This window comes from Abramis brama (genome assembly GCF_963993115.1).
Source record: "Abramis brama genome assembly, chromosome: 3".
NCBI classification, from domain to species: domain Eukaryota; kingdom Metazoa; phylum Chordata; class Actinopteri; order Cypriniformes; family Leuciscidae; genus Abramis; species Abramis brama.
In genome coordinates this window covers 32529302-32554735 of record NC_139965.1, presented here as the reverse complement: position 1 = coordinate 32554735, position 25434 = coordinate 32529302, and the positions used below count along the sequence as shown (strand labels likewise).

General features: G+C 36.4%; 1 protein-coding gene and 1 long non-coding RNA gene across 4 annotated transcripts in view; one reads left to right on the top strand and one right to left on the bottom strand.

Moving 5' to 3' along the window:
• Positions 1–11560, bottom strand: part of LOC311078875 — a 37868-nt gene extending 26308 nt beyond the window's left edge. The window contains exons 1-2 of the long non-coding RNA XR_014605300.1: positions 11194–11560; positions 7484–7548 (exon numbers count right to left, since the gene is read on the bottom strand). This is a non-coding gene — a long non-coding RNA (uncharacterized lncRNA). The remainder of the gene's footprint in view (positions 1–7483; positions 7549–11193) is intronic.
• A 4182-nt stretch (positions 11561–15742) lies between these two features.
• Positions 15743–25434, top strand: part of rbm33a (RNA binding motif protein 33a) — a 47678-nt gene continuing 37986 nt past the window's right edge. For all 3 annotated transcript variants that reach the window (XM_084108082.1, XM_084108083.1, XM_084108081.1), the window contains exons 1-5: positions 15743–15923; positions 17678–17759; positions 22693–22744; positions 23022–23095; positions 24523–24790. In XM_084108082.1, the coding sequence (XP_083964208.1) occupies positions 15905–15923; positions 17678–17759; positions 22693–22744; positions 23022–23095; positions 24523–24790 (495 nt within the window). In that variant the 5' untranslated portion in view covers positions 15743–15904. The remainder of the gene's footprint in view (positions 15924–17677; positions 17760–22692; positions 22745–23021; positions 23096–24522; positions 24791–25434) is intronic.

Here is a 25434-nt window from a genome sequence, read left to right as displayed (position 1 = left end):
TGAAACAATAAATAAAGAAAGGTCACTATATTAAAATTAAAAACAATCTGTCTTACCAGACATTTTTGCAACAAAAGTAAACAAAACATTGTCTCACACATTCTGGACATTTATTGTTGTTGTTATTGTTTCATTCATCACGTTTGATAAATCACTCAACCCATTATTCACTGTGATGCTTAGTGATAATTTAAGTGTTTGTAAACAAATCAATACATTTTAACCGTCAATATTATAGTAATGTAGTACCAACTGACTCCCTTCATAGTTTACAGAAGTAGTTGAGATTTTTTTCCTTGAGAAAATTTGCCATGTACTGTACTTGATCCATATCCAAAATAATCGATCCTGAATCAAATTGAAATTGAATCAAAATCTATTCAAAGCGTAAAATGTTTGTCAATACCCAGTCATAGATTAACTGGTTGGACAAATGTAGATAAACAAGTGATAAATGGCCACTTTAATTTAGATAAATGGCCACTTTAATTTAAAAGTTTTAGCTGTGGTTTTGTTCTTGTTTTATTTTTCATAGAAATTTAAGTAGATTTTTTGCCATGGAATTTTCCCTTGTAGCTTGTAAAGTAATGCCACAGTTAAAAAAAAAAAAAAAAAAAAACCTTTTTATGCATATTTATTAACTCATTGAACAAGCCTGCAATTTTCAGTATATAATAAAAAATATATACACACACTGATTTTTAAAGTCATCAGATTCACCTAAAAAGTATGTCAGAAATAATGTTGAAGTAAAAGAGATGCAGTTTCCTGAGAGGACATTGATGCATGCTTGGGACTGCTTGTTAAAGATTTATCAGCAAATGACCGGCTACATTTCGGTGACATTGTGTGGGAAAAAAACATTAAATCGTTAAAAAACTCATTAAATAAAACGTAACAGTGGCACTGATCATAAATTTACCGTGTTTTTTTTTTTTGTAATTTCAGTTAAGAAAAGAGAACATCTTTACAGCCTTACTGATTTAGTCTTCTAATATAATCTTTCTATAATCAATCGAAACTGTACTCAAACTTTCTCCTCATCATGTAGGATTTTAATGAAGCTCAATTTCAACCCACACTTCCTGTTACAAAATTCAGAGTACTAAAAACAGACTTCCAGCTTGATGCAGAGAACATCTAAACGCATTACATTTCATTTTAAAAATACTGGCATGCAGCTAAAATAAATTGCAAGTGTTCTTTTCCTGATGCTGACAATCCATAACTTCATGGAGCTTCAGCTGGAACAGGTTGATCTTCATGAACTTTCTGCAGCAATAGAGACCAATTATGAGCACACAAATGCATTTCTAAAAATAACAGTAAAGATAAGTAATCTATTTGAACTAAAGTTGAGAGAAATTCAACTGTTACAATAACGAGAATTTGGGGGCAAATTTGCTTATTTTTTATGAAAATGTCAATGCAATCAATGCAAGCCAGTTTTGAATATTTGGCAAATGGTTTATTTAGTTTATGCAAAATGTAATTTATTTTCTTTCTTCTTTTTTTATTTATTTGAAATACGTTTTTGTGAGATTCTCCTATGGGTAGTTGACGTCCATGTGCTTGTCAACATCAAGATATTAGGCTCAAATTTATATTGCATGTGTAAGGGAAAATGGACATCTTAAATCTTATACAGTTCACCTTTTCTTTCACTTTTTCTTACGTCTGTCACCATTTTTAAACACCTCTTTGCCTTCACAAGTTCATTTCAAATGGTCCTGCAGTCTGACAAAGGAATTTATAAATATTATAAATATTATAAGTATAAATATTGAATTGTAGTCTCTCAATTAATACGAGGTCAAAAGCTGCATATATAACAGAATAGGCAAAATGCTGATTTAAAAACATTTTAAATGGAGTAAATCATTTCACATAGTAGGAAATTTCAACTCACTAAAATTATTTTTTTAACTACCTTAATTGTCAAGGGTGAGTCCAGATAGGAGACTTAAATTTGATTGGCCAACCCAGGTGCCACCCCAATATTTTAAAATGTCATTGGCTATCCCCAAACAGAGAGATGGAACCAACAATAAAATCAGATATAATGTACTTGGTTTGAATCACAGCAGTTCTAAATTGGCAGTTGATTATTTAATGGTTGATAAAAAAATAAAATAAAATTAAAAACTTTAAAAAAAAACCACACACATTATACCTAAAATGATCATCATCATCATCATCATCATTAATACTGCAAGGGTGGTTGGGTTATGCTTCATGCCACCTTGAGAGAGTGTGTCCCTCATGGGCCATCCTAGTTTAAAAAACAATGGGACAGAGAGCAAGATGATATTTCATTAAAATAATATTCCTTTAGGAATGAGGGAATAAACAAACCTTCAAAACATAATGAATCATTCAGACAGCTTAGGAAGCATGCAAATAAAAATTAAAAATAAAAAGAGAAACATAAATAACCATGTAAATATTGTAAATCAAGAAAATCTTTGCAAAGAGAAAAGGAAACAAAATGCATCTGAAAATGATCAGTTTAGAGTTCCACAAAAGCATACAAACAAAATAGCAAAGATTTTAAAATTCACCCAGGGTGGATGTGCAACTGCCTCATGTTGCTTCTTTTTTCCCTTCTACGACACACAAAGAAAAAGACTGTACAGAATGTAATGGCCTCTATACAAACTGGTAAACGGTAACAACCATGCAGCATCTAAAATATATTACATTTTATATATGTCTTTCTTTGCACTTTCCACGATTGTTATATTTAAATTAACATGACTGGCAACTTTTTTTCAAAATATTACTTGGGCTTCTTAAAGTTATTGTTATAAAATCAAACTTTTCCTCAAGAGATACTAACACCAGCACAGGTTCATGAATACAGAGTAAGGTCAGCAGCAGTTTATTCCCTGTGTGCCATGATACACTAGCATTAGCCAGACTCAAACTGTTGGCTTTCATTCTGCTGGCCTTGTTATAAGAGAAATGTTGTCAACTCTGAATACATTGCTGATTCACTCTCACCTGAACAACGGCAACATAACACAACACAGCATGACTAACCATCGAATATCTAACCCTCCTTCCAAAAGACATCCATGATAACATGTCCACAAAAACATATCAGTCTACATCCCCTATTAAGTGAATATACAAAAATGACAGACAGAGAGGCAGACAGAAAGAGAGAGCGAGATAGAAAGAGGGAGAGGTCATCACTAATGAGGGAAGCAGGTGACCCCTGCAATTCAACAGTGATCCTATCAGCTTCCTCTGTGTTGCAGGGGTTAATCCCCTTTAGGCACTAATTGATAGGAGATAACATGATACTATTGCCAAGGCCCTATTTGGTGTAACCCCTGCACTTTCACACATTGAGTGTCAGTGGGAGATCAGACGTGAAATTGATATTTGGGATGTTTGCGTGCTTAAGCGCAGCTCTTTCTTATCGAACAGTTGCAGTGTTCATTTGGTGTTTACGTCACAGACTCTTTGCTAGGATTAACCACTTGGCCTTTAATCACTGTGAACAGTTCGTTTGGTTTTCAACCCATCAGCACATGCTTTAGCAGACCGGCATCAAAACGAAATTTACCCCTTAACTGTTAATGAGTCTGAACGCTTTGACTGTTTGGCAAGCCTCAGCACCTGACAGAATAATAAAGGGCTGGGAAGAAGTTAAATCTGACTATCACCTCTTGAGATCATTCAAAACAACCCAAAAAATATACAACCACAGTTGATGACAGGATAAGAATAAAACAGAACGGCAATATCAAAAGACCAAATGAAGATAATCTTTAACAGCATATTGTTTGCATTTGAAGAAATATCTGTCATATCTACAGTCACAGCTATATGAGGAAGCAGTAAGGTTTGTATTTATCAGTGATTTTATGTCGAAAAGTGGCATTCTGGGACTCATCGCATCGTTGCAAATAATTAAAGGCCATTAAGTGATCAGCAGCTGTGAAAAAGGAAAAGCGAGAGAGAGGGAGAGATTTTATATATATAAAAAACTATTCCTTTAGGGATGATGGAATGAACAAACATTCTTTCTACCTCTCCTTCAAAGCTTAAATCATTTAGACAGCTTAGAAAAAATGCAGTTAACTAAATAAAATAAATAAAGAGTGAAACATAAATAACATCATGAAATGAGAACTTGCGAATGAGAATAACAACTTGCAATGAGAAAAGGAAGCAAATCTGAAAATGACGCCTGAACAATGTGATTTAATATTAAGCTTTTGACTCATAGGCTGATCGAAATATCCAAACAAAATAGCAAAGATTTCGAAATTCACTTAGGGCGGACAATGTGTAATATAATTCACTGGTAAATAGCATTAGCAACTTTGAAAAGTCATTAAATAGAAATAAAAGTATACAAGGACACAGCACTTTAAAAAGTCATACAGTGTTCACACCTAACATTGAGCTGTGTTTGGCCTTACATGCTGTTAACAGAAAGCTAGCTGAGGCAGTAAAATATAAGGACTCACCAATCACATCATGAACTAAACCCAATAAACTACCTTTAGCGATGATTGGCATTTCATCTGTCATAGCCTTGAATCAGTTATGCTCGCTCTGGCTAGCGATTATTAAATCGAAAGTTTACTATCCAGCTCAAATTATGAATGCTCTATGAAAGTTGATGATGGCATGAAGTTCTTGTGTCAATCCTCAAGACAAATTTTCTGCAAACAAACTGTGACAAAGAATATGTGACGGACCCTAAATTTGAACAGCTTTGTTTTAGAATGCGCAAAACGTAATTTATTAGATATTTGGCATAAAATAATTCATGTAAATACAGGAAAATCTCTGAAATTATAAACCCTAAATATTTCTTTATTTATAAAAAGGTAGGCAATTAAAGAAACAGTACACAGTGCTTATATTTTTAGAGCAGACAATTATGCAGATTATATAGAAACATGGAGCATATAAAGAACTAATAACTAAGTCTGCATGTAAATTACAAACAAACATTACATTTTAGCCTCATCACTGATATGTTTGGAACAACATATCTCCTGTCCTCACGCACAGTACCAAAATGGCTATACTGTATTATATAATCACTGTACATTATTGCATAATGTGTACATTACAACTGTCAGTATTTTTCATTATACATTATCAGCACACAATCATTATAGAAATACACCAGGCAAATGTGAATTTAAATGATCCCTTTCTATAATTTTTATTACAAATTTTATGATCACACTTAAAATTATCTTTCTATAGCAATTTCTAGCTATACCAATAATAACGGAAACACCCCTCATAAGTCTCGCATTTCAAAGCTTTTCCAGTTATGAGCAAGATTTCAGGGTCAATGGGTCACTCAAGAGGCCGAATCTTCCAGAACATTGTGTACCTCAGATACTGAAGGACAAGGCCTCAGACTATGCCACAAATCCACCCTCCAACACACACACACACACTCAATAGCACCTTTGCGGCTTTTTACACACTCTAATCCAGTCTCACTCAATTCACAATTGTATCACATGAATTGATGAAATATTTTTATCAAGCACAAATAGACACTTTTATCATTTAAAGGACTTTTTTATTGCAATAACAACAAGAATAACACTGCTTACACAAATAATTCAATCTACAGCAACGAAACAGTTTAATTTAGTTTTTCACGAATACAAGACAACATCGATTTATCAAAGCAATTCAAAATAAATTGATTACATTTATTTAACATTAATAAAAATACTGTATTTACATGAATCGGCAAAATTATGTTTTTAACAGACACTACACTTTTCAAAACGCATTCCTTTTTCCTAGATTTATATACTTCAATGAACGTTTACAACAAAATGTCCACATATTTTTATTTGTGCCATTTACAACAGAAATACTAGTATATAATGAAAATCATCTTTAACGAAAATCATCAATGACAGAGATATGGATAGGGAACATTAAACACAATATTCAACGAGAATGACTAAAGAATTTTAAATAATAAATACACAACGTAAATGGGACAATCCAAGGACTAAACTTTTAGTTAAAATATTGTTATTCCTGCTAAAGTAATGTGTGATTTAATTTATTTTACCTTCAGTCTAATGTGCTACCTAGGGGTTAAAAAAATCTAAACATGCCTGTGTAATATACATTGAAATAAGACAAATAACATTTCACAGCGGATTAGAGCACATCATCATTTACCAGTGAAATCCTCAGAGCCTGAAGGCACACTTTTATTTGGATATTTGTAACTAACTAACAACAAATCACTTCCAGAAATGCATTTAAAAAGCAGATAAAAAAATCTTTGTGTGTGGCACAAAAAAAACAACAAGATCTTTACGAATGTCATCATAGCTATGCAGAAGGTCAAAAGTAGAATAATAAAAAGCACATTTGCTTCAATTTGAGACTGGTAAAATTTGCACCCACAGCACCGTTCATAGTGTTCCATCAAATTTACAATCTCATACAAAAAAAAAAAAAACTTAATCGCGGCAAATTTCGGGTAAATCTATCATATTCGTTTAACAAACGAACATCGAATGACAAAAAAATGGCTAAATATTGCAGGCGATGCCTCAAGTCTGAACTGATTCACGCTGCAAATTCTGGTACTGTGGAAAGGGTATCCATCTTCCTCTGCAAAACTCCTCCCTAAAATGGAGGCAGCTGTCCTAATACATCCAATGTCTCGCTCCAACACTTGGGTAAAGCTTTGAGAAGAGTCAGACGTTACACTGCCATCAGCACGAGGACATGAGTAAAAGGAAGAAAGCAAGTAAGCCAGGACAGCCACCAAAAAGAGAGAGGCTCTAGGCTTTGGCTGCCTGCCAGTGATCCCTTTAAAATGCCATTGTGGCTTTGATATTGAATATATGCAAGCAATGCAAGAGAGTGAGATCCTTGTTCTTTCACACACCAAATCCATAAGCTCGCTCCACAAGAGCTACAGAGAGACCCGGGGGGCGCTGTTGGACACTGCAATAAAAATGGCTGCCATCTTCATTTTGTGAGATATTATTTCTCACAAAAAAAAAAAAAGGATTCCTGCAGCTTTTTAACCAGCCACAAAAATGACTATCGTAAAGAGTCTCCCTGTAACCTTCACATTTAAACTCTCAGCTGTTTCACGCCAGACTGTCTGTACAGGTTTTTTTTTTTTTACCTGTCCATTAATTAACCTGTCTAATCATTATGTTCAATGAAGAAATCAGTTAGAAATTTGTATGAGACGCGAGTACTGGAAATGATTGGTGTGCCAAGCTGAAAGTGCGATTACTCAGCAACATTTCAAACGTCACATCTGACAAAGAAAAACAGAGACTCGTTTCGGTTAGCATTAGCCTCTCTGATGCACACTCATCAGCCTGCAGGCTTTCATAATCGCACCTTTGCACACATCTCTGCATTCCTGCCGTTCCACCTCTCTCTCCATGACATGCCCAAATGTGCTTCACAGAGTACTGGGTGGGAAATGCCCTTTTAAACCTACCGTCAGCACGGCAGCACAAGTCCAGAACACCGGTTTCACCTTTAAGTGTAGCTGAATCCTCCTGCCTATAAAGAAAGCCCAAACACAAAGAATTCAAATGAATAAAAGTTAATATAAATAAATAAGTAAATATCTATCTATCTATCTATAAATATATACATATATTCACTTCAATTGACAGACCTGCCGTTATATTGAGTGTCGTAATTACTTTTAGATTTCTTCACAAATATTATCACAATTAAATTACATACATTTTTATTCCATATTTAATTTAAAAACCTCGTCATCTTTATCATGTTCAATAAATATGAAATCATATCAGATGGCTAAAGCAATTTATATCGTTGTGCAAGGATAAAACATCTGATAATACTTGAAATAGATACTAGTAGAATAAGAACATAATTCCACCAACAGGTTGTTGATGTGGACAACAATTTTTCATTTTCAAAAACATCAACCAAACGTTTTACGGTCCTGTGAGCTAAACCAACATGCTTACACTTACACACACAGCTTGATCAGTTGAACCATGACATGGAGTACTGAGGTTGGACACAGATAGGCCTGTAAGGTGAACTGATATTCAGAAGTGTGCAGCGGCGCATTTAATACCATCAAACATTACAATAATGAAAGCTTCAAAATGAACACGTATGTGCTGAGCTGCTCAAACTGGTAGAAAGCATCTGTAAATCAGTGTGCGCTGAAGGCAACAAAAATACTTAACCAACAGACAACAGATTTCTTTAAGCGTCTCATAGTGAGCCACACCTCTTCTAAATTGATTGTGCCTCAAAATTGAATATACTCCATTTAAAAAAATACAAAATAGCAGATACCATAACAAAAAAGCATAAACACGAAAGCTTATTTGTAAAATTACTACGATTAAAACAGGAATAATTCAGTGCTTAATTTCATTAGTCTTTTGCCTACATACTGCAAAATACAAAAAACTTGCATGTGTTATTTTAGCAAATTGTATCTAAGTTAACAGAAGCTTTCACAGCACAGTATATCTAAAAATGATTCTGTAATTAGTTACTAAGCTTTTGTTTGAATGGAACTCTTGCTTTCTGTTAATCATTATATACACAAGACATCGCAACATAAGATTCTTAAAATTCTAAATATATATATTCATGTCTCATATAAAGTATTTTTTTAATCATTATTACGTCATACGCAAACAGAACTTATAAAACCTAGATGCCATCTACTACAACAAGAATTACGAAATTTCTCACCATAACCTTGTGTGACCTTCAACGATTAGGTCTAGCCTACTTATTTTATTTTTAACTTATTTCTTTGTGCTTAGATAATATAATTAATTATAATTACATATCATATGCACCAGTGAAGGGAAGACAAGGATTTTTTTAAGTATACATTTATGTCTATTCAATTATTGTAACTTGTCATAATAATATTTTAGCTTAGATGGGTTTTTTTTTTATTGCACAACACCTCTGGGATAGGGCATGATACCATCCAGTGAGTGCAGGGTCCCAATTTCTCTCGCTGAGACACTTTACACGCACTCAAAACATGATATAAAGGAGGGACCACTATAGCTACCAATGTATATCCTTGGGCCTCCTGTGAAGCAGCCATCTTGTTTTGAATATGACTGAAAAGCTGAGACCTATGACTGCTTTTTTTATATAACAAAATCAAAGAGAGATGTCTCTGTCTGCTTTAAAAATATGAATACATGAGCATGCAAAGCCAAGCCACATGGGCAATAGATTCATGGTGCCTTTTCAAATCTGGACCAATATGAACAATCTGTCAAAAACGGCAGATTTAGAACAATTTAAGAAAGAAAGCAGACCTATTCTAACACTCAAAAAACTTCAGATCGGTAAATGCAAAGTTAAGTTAAGAAATTACTAATCTGCAAGACAGCATTGAAGCCGTTAGCATATCTGAAATGTTTTGGTCTGCACACCACAGATGAATCCTGACACATTTTGATTAACATTCATGATTCTAATCATGATAAAGACAATATAATGCCAGAATCAATTGATACCTTTTACATACAGCAAGGAAATATGGTATCACAAAAATATGATCGAAATAGGATTTAAAAAAAGCCTACTTAAGAAAACACCTCGTTATAAACGTAATCATTAAATAATAAATAAAGGGGAACCTTTTACTCCACTGAATATTTCTCAGTGTTTTCTGCAGTCAGTAACTTAAGTCTTAGCCATACAACAAGATATAGAATATTTTTACTATTATTTGCCGATAAAAAAAATGCAGACCTTGACCTTTTGTGGTAGGGCATGTTGTCACATTACAGTATATGGGGTACATTGCAAAGAACATTAAACAGCCTATTACTAACTGTTCAACAAAATAAAAACAATAAAAAAAAAACAATTATGAAACTCATAAGAATTTAACAGCAAACACGTAACATTAACATGTTAACAAAACAAAAAAAAGCAAACCATTGTTCTGATTAACAAATTTCTAAATCGTATAAATTTGTATACATTTTCAAAATGTAACAACATGCCCCAATATAAATGGGGCAACTTGCCCCAACTTAACATTTATGAAACATGATAAAAATTCCTGAGAAAAAAAGTCAACCTTTCATTCAAATAATAGCAAATTATCTGTTAATTATTTGTCTGAATTTATGCAAGTATTCTGTTCACTTCACCCAACCGCTTATATGATGATACTAGGAATTTAAAATCCACTAAAATACTAAAACACTGTGTTTGAAATCAACATACAAAAAAAAAAAAAAAAGTTTGTTTCATACAACTCTTGACTTTCCTCCAACTATAGCCTCCCTCTTCCCTGTATTTTTGTCGGGTGGATAAAGTCAACGAGTTGTATTTTGTATTTATGTGGGGACTTATGATACATTTTTATTTAAATAGACAAATGTATAGCATTAGTTAACTTTTGTGTAATATATTCGCTATTAGGGAACGAACCATTTTTGGACGATACCATCCAAGCGCGTAACAGAACTGTACTGACACTGACACCGGTTGCGAGCTGTGACCGCCGGAGATATCAAGACTTGAAAACAAGTTAGCGCCATCGTATGATTACAGACACTGAAACGCGTAAAGAGCTTTTGGCGGTTTTTTTTAATTATTATTATTTTGTAGTATTTTTGCCAAATATATTTAATGTCTAGCCTACGTACTGTCGCTAGACTAACCAGTTCTTTACCTCAAATAGCCAACATTTTTTTTGCAAAACAGTCTAAACGCAACTCAGTCCTCCACCGCAAGCGGAAACTTCACACACAAAGACGGGCCTGAAATTGCGGATAAACAGCAGACGAGTTTGCGCATAGCTGCATGATCTTTACCGTGCTGTACAGACTCCTGGCACGCTGATATTCACTCTGTTTTGGCATCTCGAGTTCATGGGGTTAATGAGAAACCGTGCTCACGTGAGCACAGGTGCGTCATCTGTCTGAAGAGATGATCGCGATAAACTCTTTCTTCATCCCGCCGAACGACATGCGGTAACATGTAATCACATTAAAATGACCACCCTGCATCCGATCAGCGGTTCACATGCGTCGTCTTGTTTGCTATGATTAAGCAACATCGCACACAGTTAAGTACTAGCTAATATATTCGTGAACAACACAATCACCATAACAACGGCAGACTGCATTAGACAAAAAGATTTGCGCCCCGCCACGATCATCTTACCTGTGAATTAATGAACTGTCTGTCTGGTGAAAAACATGGAATAAAACTTTGAAATGCGCTACAATAGAATCTAGTTGTCAAGCTACGAAATGACTACAGTGTTGGATGATTGTAAAATTCCGCTCTGTCTCCCTTTGTTTTTCTAATGACTATGAGCGAGACTCTGGATAAACTCCATCACCATTTTTATCAGTTTCAGACAGACTCCAGACACTCTCTGGCCACTTACGTGTCGTGCACTGTCTGCGCAGCGCGTTCACGAGCGTCGGCGCGCCACAGACTGACAAGCACCAGACCAATGGCGTCCCGAATTTGAGCATGATATCCAATAACAACAGCCCAAAAAATGATAACCTCTGAATGACTCCCCCGGATGGATGCAGAGAGAAAATAATCTTTAGGAAACGCAGTCAAAGAATGGTGGGGATGAATCAGGTTTATCATGCAGATATTGCTGATATGGATGTAAACTCTTGAATCGGATGTGAAAAGCAAACGGCATTATAGAATTTGTTAGCTACTCTGCACGCGACCTGTATCTATAGCTTTAAATCATTTCCTGCATTATATCACAAAAGGATAACGTTTTTAATAAAATAGAGTACTGTTTAATATATGCATCCAGTTTGGATAGGTGAATTTTATTTTAAGAAAACCATGAAAGTAAAAATATAAATAGTTTATATATAATAACAGTATTGCAGGGCATAATCATTTCATAATAATACAAAATAGAGTATATGATTAATAAAGTGCTTCGGTTTGATTTTTGGTTCTTAAGCCAATTCACAGGAATTGGCTATAAGCAGATACAAACTTATAAAATTATCTTTGTGTTTTTTAAACACTTTATTCTTTGATCTTAATATACTGACTGATGAAAGAACCGCTTAAGATTTAAAACCATTGAAACACTAATGTTTTTCACTAGCAAATATTTTTGCTATAGTTCCAGTATATAGGGCTATAGTTTTAGTAGGCCTATATTAAAAAGAGAGTTGAGTAAAGGATCAAATGTAACTTTTTCTTTATATTTCTGTTTTTTATAGACTATGAAAGAGTAATGCATATCTTAATACACTCAGTGAGACTCGTCACTCTCAAATTTGTTAGAATAATCTGCACCATTTTTTTTCCCAACCTCCAACTACAGGCTACATTTGAATAATTAATTTAATGAATAGCCTGCCTTAAAAAAAAAAAAAACATGTACAAACATTATTGGTAAATATGTCTAATACTCATGTCAGAGTAACTGACAACAAAAACATGACTCTGCAGCTGCCAAGGTTCTTTAGGAAAAAAATAAAATCATTATTAAAAATGAATTCCCACTTTATTAGAACAATTTAGTTCATTAAATGCATTGCCAACTATGAAATACAGTTACTTGCACTCTTCTCGCACTTTCTCATGTTATGCACAATTTCAAAGAGGTTTTTATTTTCTGTTAAATGAAATGAAATGATACAGGTAAAGTGGGCCATTTAAGCTTGAATGTACTGTGCTCAATGGGTTCACTTTGTTCACTTTCAGAGCAAACAATGCATCTTTAATTAAAGGGACACTGGTTATTAAAATAATGGTAAGATTTTCATTTCTTATAAGGTTGCTCACTGAATGTAAACAAATATTATTGTGACAGTGTTTTTTTTTTACTGTTACAGTTAACAAGGAATAAAATGCAAAGAATAGTTTTCTTGTAAGGTGTTTAAATATTGCAGGCCAACTTTGGTTGAATAAGTTAAATAAAGTGGGCCAGTGTGGATTCAGCATGGGCGATCTTTAACCTTTCATTACACTCAAATTCAGTAAATAAATTGACATTCACTGCTTATTTTATAGTTAATCTACTTTTTTAGAAAACAGAAATGAGTGTGCAATCAGGAAATTCAAGTCAGAGATGGAAGAAAGGACAGAGAGAGCAGAAAGGAAGACGAGGCATGAAATTCAATCTGTGGAGTGTAAAAAGGAAAGGAGCAAAATGGCCCTGTTTATACCTGGTCTTAAGATGTGTTTTGGTCGATCGAATCAAAAGTGGACTACGCTAAGTACAAGTGTAAACGGGGTCTAAAACATTTTGAGCTTGTCCACTTTCGACCACTTCCAGAGAGGTAGTCGAAAACGCACACTCACAGCGTTCGGCGTGGTCTTGCAGCAAGTTGGCTTTTTGGGTTTGTTAAATATGCTGTTGAATATGTTTGTTTGATAATACGTGTTAATAAATTATGTGTTTTTAATTGGTATAGCTGGTTATTACTGGTGTGCATCTTGAGACAAAACAATGGCATTGATATATAAACAGGGTCCTATTATGCTTATTCCACTTATACAGCTTTAGTTAGTGTGCAATGCTGCTGTTTGAGCATAAAACAAGATCTGCAAGGTTACAAAGCTCAAAGTCCACTCCAAAGGGAGATCTTTTTGTTTAACAGAATCCATTTTCCAAGAACAACAACGAACGGCTCATTTGGACTACAACGCGATTTTTTTGGATCTTATGAAAACACAATGTTACTCATTTAAATAATCTCTGCCCATGGAATACGTAAAAAGGGGACGAGGCCTTTTTACACAACATTTCCAAGACTCATTTGTTTGACCTTCCTAAGGCTGATGAACTTAGAGTTATTAAAATTATTTTAAAAACTGTTCCTGAACATTATAACCCCAACGTCTATCTGTGCGTAGCACATTTTATGTAGAACAGCTTGTTTTCTGTAGCTTTTGTAAGCTCTCACTTTTGTAAGACGGTTCACCGCTCCTTGGGAAAACTAACCATGGTTTTGTGATTGATTACTGTTTCTATTACATTAGTTTTCCAACAAATATCACGATTAAATGATGAGAAAAAAAAAAAAAAAAACGTACCACTCTGGAACGTCCTGTGAAATCCTTGCTTGCAAAGTCTGTGCATGAAATCCACTCTGCACGATCCTCTTGTTTGTTAAAGGAACACGCAGACTTTTTGTGACTTTAGCTTATTCACCGTATCCCCCAGAGTTAGATAAGTCCATACATACCCTTTTCATCTCCGTGCGTGCCATCTCGTCTGACGCACCCACCGCTAGCCTAGCTTAGCACAAAGACTGGAGGTAAATGGCTCCAGCTAGCATACTGCTCCCAATAAGTGAGAAAATAATGCCAACATTTTCCTATTTACATGTTGTGATTTGTATAGTCACAGCGTGTACAAAAGGTCACATGAGACTCCAGGGAACTATATTCTCAGAAGGCGAAGCACTGCTACTTGGGCGGAGTGATTTACTCCAACTCTGAGCGAACTCTCTGCTCCTCACCACGGGGCTTCTCAGGTGCTGTAAATAGGAAAATGTTGGCGTTATTTTGTCACTTATTGGGAGCAGTATGCTAGCTGGAGCCGTTTACCTCCAGTCTTTGTGCACACCGTTTTGTGCCTGGCCCTTTAAATGCAAATGAGCTGCTGCAGAGGGCGGGGTTTCAAGGGGTTTGTGTGTGTTAGCAGCTGCGATTACCTCACGCAGACACAATAAAAAATCACAGAAACTGTTCTGCCTTTAATGTTAAAACGGAGTCAGACAAAGATGGAGAGACTCAAGAAGAAGTGACAACATGTAGAATGCAACAGGACGTCTCTGAATGGTTATTTGATGAATTTATGTTGCTGATGTAGAGTTAACTATCTTCAATTAGCATATTCTGTCATGGTAATCTATAAATCGCTCATATAGGAACTGTTGTGAGATGCACACAGAGTGACTTTCTATTGCATGTGAAAAGATGGATGCTAAAGTTTGAGCAGACTCACAAATGTACTCTACACAACAACTTTTCCTCTTCTCAACGTGGACTGCGTGTTCCCGGGGGCGGGGTTTATGTACATTTTAGGGTTTGTGATGTCACTAACCCAGAGGAATGTCGTGTAGTCCCTACCAGCTGTTTGTTGTAGTCCTTTTCTTTAAAAGCAAATATCTAACTTTGCTTTGAACTTTGAGCGTTGTAACTTTGCAGATGTTGTTTATGCTCAAACAGCAACATTTCACACTAACTAAAGTTAGAAAAGTGAAATCATACTCAACCACCCCTTTAAAACAGCTCAACCATGCATTTTAGTATCAGACTAGCTTACGCCTGTATTCATTTTGAAATACAATATTTCAATATCTAAATTATACGTTTAACAAAAAGTGGATTCACCCAATATGAAGCAAGAAATGGCTATGCATCTGCTATATAGTTAGATCTTACTTGACATGATCATCTGTCACCTCAGGGTTTACTGTATCTATAACTATATCTATAATAAGACTAAAATCTTCACTCTGACTCTCTTAACACCCATCAATCAATAACCAAGTAGGCTATTGAGGCATGAAGGATGCATTTCTGAATAGAGCAGTTAATGTAAATAACCCTATACAAATACCATTTAATTGGTTTATGTCGCGACATTTTAAAATATGTTTAACCTTCACTTTCATTGTAAAGTTAAAACTAAATACGTCAGGCTAGTCTGAACCGTTAGCACTTCCCCTCCTTGCAGTTTCATACCCATGATGCAGCGCGGCTCAGTCTGGTCGCCATGATTCTTGTGCAGATGTTGTCAGAGCTCAGACTGAGGAGATTTCACGCTAAGCTATCGGCCTGAAGCGCTGCACTTAAACTAGTTTCAATGCACTCATCGACGTTATAGAGATACCAGAGTCTCCAAGATTACATACAGTCTTGGGTTATGGCGACCAATGTCGGGGGTATGATATATATGTCATATTAATTTGCACTTAGTTTAGCTCCCAGCTAGCGGTAACGAGTTAGCTGCTTTTGTTCCATAATTTGATGAGCTTCTAAGGTCTGCTGTTGGTTTACAGATTGAGCTCAGTTTACTTTTATGCCACGACTATCTGTTAGGTTGTTTTTATTGCTATGGTGTGTCATATTGATGGTCGTGAGTCATGAGCAGACGTGCATTTACACATTTCTATTCATTTGAGGTTGCTAACTAGCTAGCTGAAGGGTTAAAATGAATGCGTTTCCTGTGTGTATTGATGCAAAAATGCAACGGATAACTAATGATTTTGATGTTTATGGTGGTTGAAGAATTGTTCGTGTAAAGTACAATTAGGTTGTGTCTAAATTAGTTACGTAAGGATTTCTAGTGCTGTTTCCACAGACAGCGGGACTGTTGTTTTAACCGTGCCCTAAGATACAAATAATGTATTTTGAGAAAATCAAGTATTTAATCACAGCTGGACTGTTTTGTCACTCGTATGTGTTTATATTTTAAATATAGTCGTGGTTGTAGATAAAGTGTGTATTGTAGTAATTTATTATAGAAAGGTGTTGATGTTGTTTTTCTATCAGTTAGTGAGTAACGTTAGTGAGCCCCTCAACTTGTCAATCATACAATACCACTGCCATCTGCACAGATGCAAATACGACTTTAATGCTATTTTCTTGTTCAATAATTTATTTGGGTTATAAACGTAGGAAAATGCGCTGCTTTAAAAGTCACCATGAAATCAACATTTATTCATCTTATTGATTTTTGTATTGCATTACTTATTATAATTGTTATAGCTGTGCATATCTAGTTTTTCTTTTTAAATTCATGTGCCCTTTTACTCTTTAATCAAAATTACTTCCCTTATGTGTATACTGGTGTGAGGGCGGGACAACCTGTCACTCACATAAGATCACAGCAATAGCAAACAACTACGATCTAATCAATTCCTGATGGACAAAATCAAGTCCCGCCTTACATTTTTTCTTGTATGAGAAGCTCTTGATATATGTCACAATAGGAATTAGAAGACTATTGCGACTTCCATTTCATACAGTAACTCAGTGAACAAATATGCTGTCTATTAGAACGTAAATATGCTAATAACTGCAATCTTGCAGTGGCTTCTTTCAAATAGCATCTGTACTGGTTACGTTTTGAAATTATTATTATTATTTTTTTTTCTGGAATAATGAGCTGATTGTCTGATAAAGAGTTGTTACTACTATTTTATTAAAGTGAAAGTTCACCTTAAAATGAAAATTCTGTCATTTTCTCACCCTCATGTCGTTTCAAACATGTAGGCTATGGCCTACTTTATTCTGTGGAAACTAAAGGAAGATCTCTTAAGAAATATATTTGTGTTTAACTATATAATGGTAGTCAATGGTCACCAAAACTGTTTGGTTTGAAACATTCTTATATATATATAATTTGTGTGTGTGTTCTGCAGAAGAAAGTAAGTCATATTGGTTTGGAATGACACAGAATAAAAAAATTCAATGAACTGTCCCTTTAAGATTAGAGTCATTCTTCAAAGACTAGTGTATTCCTTCATCGGACAAACCTAAGATCTCAAGCACAAAACTTTGAGATGTTATTATTATGTGCAAGTTCTGAGCATGTACTATTATTATTATACAGATTACACATGAAATGTAATGTTTTATATTTATATGATAATAATAAAAGATGAATGTGCTTCGTTCTCTTGTCTGTATGTAGATGATGACTTTGATGAATACGATAAGCCTGGTGCTGAAAGGTCAAGAAGACGGAGAGGAGAAGATGATGATGACTTGGAGAGGTAAGTCTTAATCACTGTCCCATTGCTGGCTCAGTTTTGCTCTGCACGTTTCATTTCTCTATAATGCAGAAAGAAAAAGATGAGTAAAAAAAGAATCTGTTTCCTGGACACACTTATAGCATTCCAGTATTAACATTTCATGTCATTCAAAATGGATCACAAAAGCACATACAGGGGTTGGACAATGAAACTGAAACACTGGCTAATATATTGTTGGAGGTTTCATGCCTATATATGCGTGGCGTGGTGGGCAATCTTCACAGATTTTATATTCCATCAGTTAGAGCAGAGTGTGAAGGTTGAATTAGCAGAACAATAGCACAGCTGTACATGAAATGTTGCAATCCACACAACATAATGGGAGTAGGGCTGTGTATCGGCAATAAAGTCACGATACATATCACTATACAGAGGCCTCGATACGATATATATCACGATACGGGTCTGCACTAAATTTCACCTCAGCAGAATTTAGTATTACAGCGGTTTATTAAACACTGCATATTATAGGGCCGTTGCCCGCAATATAGGCAGAGCAGGCAGTTGCCCTCTGCGTTGTCAAAGTGTGTATTGTGAAGGGCCTCGGTAGCACTGTATAATGGCATACATAGGCTTCATTGGCTACCCCCCACCAGGTACAATATTCTGATTGTTTTCTTGTTTTTTAAGCCCATAAATAATAATGTAGTACTCATTCAAATAAATTTATATTGCAATGTACTCATTCTAATATATAAATAAAAGCATATTTACATTGCTGGTAGGTTATTGCACAAATTAACTCTCTACGCTAAAAAAAAAAGTATGTTCCAAACTAATGTGCTTTCTTCAGAATCAGAATCAGAAAGAGCTTTATTGCCAAGTGTGCTTGCACACACAAGGAATTTTTCTTGGTACTGAAGCTTCCAGTGCACATACAAATACAACAAGAAACATAGTAAAAAAAAAAAAAAAAAAAAAAAAAAGTATAAGGTCACAGTTGGGTTTAGTCAGAATAAACATTTACAGATTATGAACATATTTACACTATTTTGAATAGTATGAATAAATATAAATATCACCTGAGTTTAGAAGATATTACACTAAACAGTTGGAGTATTGCACTTACAGGCATATGCCTTGGGAGGTATGTTAACTGTTCAGAAGGGAAATGGCCTGTGGGAAGAAACTGTTCCTGTGCCTAGATGTTCTTGTGGCCAGTGATCTGAGTCGCCGTCTTGACGGGAACAGTTCAAACAGGTGGTGTCCAGTGTGAGTGGAGTCTGTGATGATTTTACCTGCTCTCTTCCTCACTCTGGAAGAGTACAGGTCCTGGAGGGTTGGCAGGGGGGCACCAATAATCCTCTCCGCAGTCCGGACTGTCTGTTGTAGTCTCCTGATGTATGATTTGGTAGCTGAACCAAACCAGACAGTGATGGAAGTGCATAAAACAGACTCAGTGACGGCTGAGTAGAACTGAATCAGCAGCTCCTGTGGCAGGTTGAACTTCCTCAGCTGGCGATGGAAGTACAGTCTCTGCTGGGCCTTTTTCACAATTGACTCAATGTGATTGTCCCACTTCAGGTCCTGAGAGATGGTAGTGCCCAAGAACCTGAATGACTCCACTGCTTCCACAGTGCTGTTCATGATGGTGAGTGGGGGGAGTGCTGGGCTGTTCCTCCTGAAGTCCACTATCACCTCCACTGTTTTGAGCGTGTTCAGCTCAAGGTTGTTATAACTCCACCAGACAGCCAGCTGTTCAACCCCCAGTCTGTAAGCAGACTCGTCACCGTTTTGGATGAGACCGAAGACAGTGGTGTCGTCAGCAAATTTCAGGAGCTTGATGAGGGGTCTTTAGAAGTGCAGTCATTAGTGTACAGGGAGAAGAGCAGTGGGGAGAGAACACACCCTTGGTGGTGGATGTCCTGGATGTGAGTTTCCCCAGTCTCACTAGCTGTTGCCGGTCCATCAGGAAGCTGGAGATCCACTGACAGATTGAGGATGGCATGGAGAGCTGGGCCAGTTTGGCTGTGAGAAGATCAGGCATGATGGTATTGAAGGCTGAACTGAAGTCCACAAATAAGATCCTTGCATAAGTCCCAGGTTTGTCGAGATGTTGCAGGATATAATGCAGTCCCATGTTGACTGCATCATCCACAGACCTGTTTGCTCTGTAAGCAAACTGAAAGGGATCCAGCAGGGGTCCAGTGATGTCCTTCAGGTGGGCCAACACCAGTCTTTCAAACGACTTCATGACCACAGACGTGAGAGCAACAGCCATGGGATTTGGTTTTTTTTTGGGGACCGGAATGATAGTGGAGCGTTTGAAGCAGCAGGGAGCTTCACACTGCTCCAATGATCTATTGAAGATCTGCGTGAAGACTGGGGCCAGTTGGTCAGCGCAGGCTTTTAAACAAGCAGATGAGATGCCGTCTGCACCTGAAGCTTTCCTAGTCTTCTGTTTTTTGAAGACTGCTCACGTCCTCCACACAGACCTTAAGCTCAGGTTGGATGGCAGGAGGGAAGAGGAGAGGGGGTGCAGGAGGTGATAGTGAATGTGTGAACTGCACAATATATTGTTTTAGCATCGATTTCGCAATGTGCGTATCCGCGATAGTCATATCGCAGGATGTACGATGTAAAGTATGGGGATCGTAGTTGATCTGTGGTCCGTACGGTCCAACTTCACCCTGCTTCAGAACGCATATGATTCGTGGATTAATTGCAAAAAAGTTAAACCATTATAGAGTGAAAGTTTATCATTTACATGTGCAAGTCCTGTCAGTTTAAACATAAAGCGCAAGACTGGAACTCGCGCGCTGTTTTCTGTACACGCACTTAGAGCAGCACAGATAGCACGTGAACACCGAATTCGGTTCTCTTTCTCTTCTTCTTGAGCTTGAATGGACACGTGCTCTCAAAATGTAGTCAAAATGCCAATCTCTGCGAGTATCCTCGTAACCACAGTTGGTGTTATGTGTTTAAGAGGATTGAGAAAGGAAATGCATATTATTATATTGGATCCGTCCATTCGTCTTAAAGTGACAGCAGTCTAATATACCCGATGTTAATCAAACAACAAAAGACAGAGAAAATCACTTTGTTTGTTCTTTAACAAAGATAAATTGTATTAATTATATTAGTTATATTTCATATATACAGTGAAGACTGTTATTTTACATTTATGGACCTCCTAAATACTGTTAGATGTACCTGATAAAAACATAGAACACTGCTTATTTCATTTGTATCTTTCTTCTATTGTATTTATCTATGTTTTTATTTTGTTTATTATTTTGTGCAGATACACACTCCTACAAAATCCTCCCAATCATTCTAGAATGATTTTTTTTTTTTTACAAATAGAGCTATTCAAATCAAATGGTGAAATTGTTTTTATATCGCAATATATTTTTTATTTTTCTGCGATATCGCAATGTTTTTTTCCAATATTGTTCAGCACTAATGTATTATAACACTTTTGCACATGGTTGCCAGGTTGAGAAAAATAAGTAGCCTAAAACACTTAGCAGATATTTCCGTATCATGCAATTGTGAAGCTCTGATAAGGGGATTACATCTCTTTATATCAGGCAACCCCAGTTATGTTCCTCTGCGTGTCAGATTAAACCTTGTTCTAGCCTATACATTATATTATATGAATTAATTTCAACACATTTCCACTCCGTTTTAAATACTGTTCTTGTATTCAAATTCAAAAGCATGGTCCACTGTTGTGCACATGCTGCGGAATCGATACAGAAGCAGCTGTATCAATATTCGTATCGACAAGTAGTATGTGACAATACATTGTCATATCGAACACAGCCCTAAATGGGAGAAATATCAGAGGTTGTTGGTGCATACCGCTGACGCATTTGTGATAAGCAAGTCTTTGGGGTGTATGGAGAGCTATGGTTTTCAGGGTAATTTCGGCAAACCATGTTGGACGAACCATTTCCAACAGGAGTAACTGTCAATGTAAAAGGGAAGCTGTCTGAAAGAGATGTTCAGGCACTAACTTCAATTGTATCCAAAAAACATAAAACCACAGCTGCCCAACTCAGTGCATAATTAAATGTGCACCTCGACACTCCAGTTTCCACTAAAACTGTCAATATTCATGCTCCGGCTGCTATAGCCAATCCTTTAGTCACTGCCAATGCCAAATGTCGGTTTCATTGGTGCCAGCAGTGCACATCTTGGGCTGTGGACAGTGTGAAACGTGTTGTTCTCAGATGAGTCCACCTTCACTGTCTTCCCCACATCTGTGGGAGTTACGGTGTGGAGAAGCCCCAGAGAGGCTTAACACCCAGACTGTTGCTGCCAAGAGTGAAGCACAGGGGTGGATCAGTGAGGGTTTGGCTCGCAATCTCGTTGCATTGCCGACTGTGCTTGATGGGCGCATCACTGCCAAGGACTATTGAACCATTCTGGAGGACCATGGTTCAAACATTGTACCCTGCCGTGTATCAGCACGGTTACGCACCAATACACAAAGCAAGACTTGTGACAATGCTTTGATGAACATGAAAGTGAAGTTGAACATCTCCCATGGCCTGCACAGTCACCAGATCTGAATATTTTGAGTCACTTTGGGGCATTTTGGAGGACTGTTTTTTCCTCCACCAGCATCACATAGTGACCTGGCCACTGTTCTGCTAGAGGAATGGCTTAAAATCCCCTTGGCCACTGTGAAGGACTTTTATCTGCCATTCCCAAGATGAATTGATGCTGAATTGGCCACAAAAGGAGGCCCATACCATACTAATAAATTATTGTGGTCTAAAACCAGGTATATATAGATTTCATTGGTTGCTGTTGGGTGTGGTGTTTGCAAAGCAGATGAAGTTGTTGTTTTAATATCTTACGTTGCTATGATGAAATCAGGCAATTCAAAGAGATTTATTGTGAATAGAGCATATTTTTTATTTAATAATTTATCAATTCACAGTGATTTGGAGGAGGGAGACTTACTTGAAGAAGATTGGCTGTCATCCAAAAAGGTAAAGTGTTTTTCATCATTGCCTGTTTCTCTCACCTCTACACTATATCATATAATCCTCTGTTATTAACTTGTTGTTGTTGTTATGTCAGAAAGCATGGACCTTGTTTTTTTAGTTGCTGACTTAAGCAGTTTTTAACTGATAGTAATACAGAAATAATTTCCAGCAGGTGTACTTGTCCAAGACTTAAAAGGCAGTATATGTAACAATCGCACCAAAAAGTCAAGTAGATTGAACAAGGGATTTTTCATAGGGTTTTTTTTTTGTCCATCCTCAGAACCCCTCAGAGCTGTCAGATGAGGAGCTAAATGATGACCTCTTGCAAAGTGATGAAGAAGACCAAAATACGAGGTACTCCAACAATACAGTAAAATCCTAGGCACTGCAAAAATCCATCCATTTTTAAATGACAATGTTTAGCTGTTTTTAATTACTTTATTGAGGGCCTTTATATATATTTTTTCAAACGCAGATTGGATGGTTTTTACAAGACTCGGAAAAGTCCCTAATACTGCGAGAATTTTTTAGGTGTTGTATACAGAATTGGTTTTAACAGATATACTATTTATATTGTTTTTAATGTTTGCAAGACAATGGTCATATGAGAGAGTCTTGGTGTGCCCTGTGCTACATATAGATTAAAATGGCTTGTTTTAGAAGACTGGAATGACGCGTCAATGTAAACGATTACGTAAATTAGTTGTTTTGCGTGGAATGCGTCGATTCGTTGCGCTGTTTATGATCATCCTAATGATGCCGGCTCCATTCCAAGCCGCTATTCCAAAAATATTGAGCCCGATCTAAAGTGTGGGAATTTTTTAATAAGAGACCAAATTAAATGGTGCTTTGCACGCTCTGTAAAACTGAAATGGCCTACTAAATTACACCACAGCATCACAATGTCTATGCTGGAGCATCTGAAAAGAAAACATCCAGCCCGGGTCTCTCTTACCTCAATACACCGAGACGACAGCGCAAGTCTTTGGACTATTATTGTGAAATTTAAATCCAAAGGATTAATTGACTATTCAGAAAATAAACAATAGATTAACCGGAAAAAATAACTGTTAATAATAATAATAAAAGTAATAATTGATAGATTAATCGATTAAAAAATAATCGTTGGTTCCAGCTCTACTGTTAGGACTCTCATATACATTGTACATCAGTGTAAACATGTTTTCCAAAATACTATTTATTTCTTTGGGTATAACCTTTTTAATGTTTGTAAACGAAGCAGGCCAACGTTAAGCTGTTCTTCTAAACTGGTGAAATGTAGTTTAAGTCATGACAGTTGAAGCCGCCACTTACTAAATCTGTTCTGATGGGTTGTTTTTTTTTTTTTTTGATGATGATTGGTGGAATAGTCTGCAGTATAGCCCAAAATTGCCTATATTACAAGTTTTTCTTTTTATTATTGTTGTATAGAATAATGTCAGCTCACAATTAATATAGAATGCACCACTACCTAAGCTGTTCTCTTTTCAATTTTGGGGTCAACATGGTCTTCATCCCATAATTTATGCAAAGCTTCATTGCTCTAAAATCAGTAGAGCAGTTCATCCATAACATTATTAGAGATGACATTGAACTAACTTTGACACCTTCTGCTTTAATCAAATGGCTTACTTTTTTAGAATAAAAATAAGTTGTTTAAAATAACAATCTTAGGTGACACACTAATATAGTTCTTATGGTAACAAAAGCAACATGCAAATCTACAAATTCATTACTTTATTGTCCAGTGCTTAACACGTGTCTTTGTGTCTGTGGTCCAGTGGTCAGGGTGAGGCTGTGAGTTTAAATGCAACACTGGGTCTGGGCACCTCTGGTCACCTTCAAGATGAAGACGTAGGATGTACTGAAAATGCCTATGAAGAGACAGAGGGGTGCCGAGCGGGCTTCTCTCAGGGTGGGCAGTATGAGGCAGATGAGTACCAGGCAGAGGATGAAGGGTTGGAATACACAGGAGGCCAGAATTGTGATGAATATCAAGATGAAGTTTTGGACCTACAGATCGACGAGCCACTGGATGACGATTTTCAAGTAAGTTACACTTTTGCTTGCTATATCTATTGCTAACACTCTCCATAATCCCCCACCACATTTCCTTCACGTCTGCAGCCTGACGACGCATGCTTTGTGACCCTCAGGCCTCAAGGTTTTGTTCAGGGCGAGATACCTTTCACTGTCTTTGTTCAGCAGATGTCCTGCCAATCCATGCTGGCTAATGGGAAAAGCTCTCAGACAAGATCTGATAAAGTTGGCTGTATAGGTGAAAAGATTATTGACCTTTTTAAAGTGGTCTTTAGCAAGCATGACACAGGGGCATGATTGATGAGTCCTGTCCTTTCTGTACATGTTTATTTATTTGTTTGCTTAGATCTTAAAGAGACAGTTCATTCAAAAATGAGAATTGTCATCATTGACTCACCCGCATGACGTTCCAAAGCCATATGTTCATGAATCATTCAGATCAATTAATTATCTGTACTGTAACGCACAATTCCTTTATGCATCAGACAAAATTAGTAAGATGTAATAATGAAAAACATGGCAGTACATATTCTTAATTCAGTCCCAAGTGATAGTGTCTTCAGAAGACTGGACACTGTCTGACCAGATTGGGTAGATCTTTAAATCTTTAAACATGGGTCTGGGACAACTATTTACAGGTAAATATTACAGTA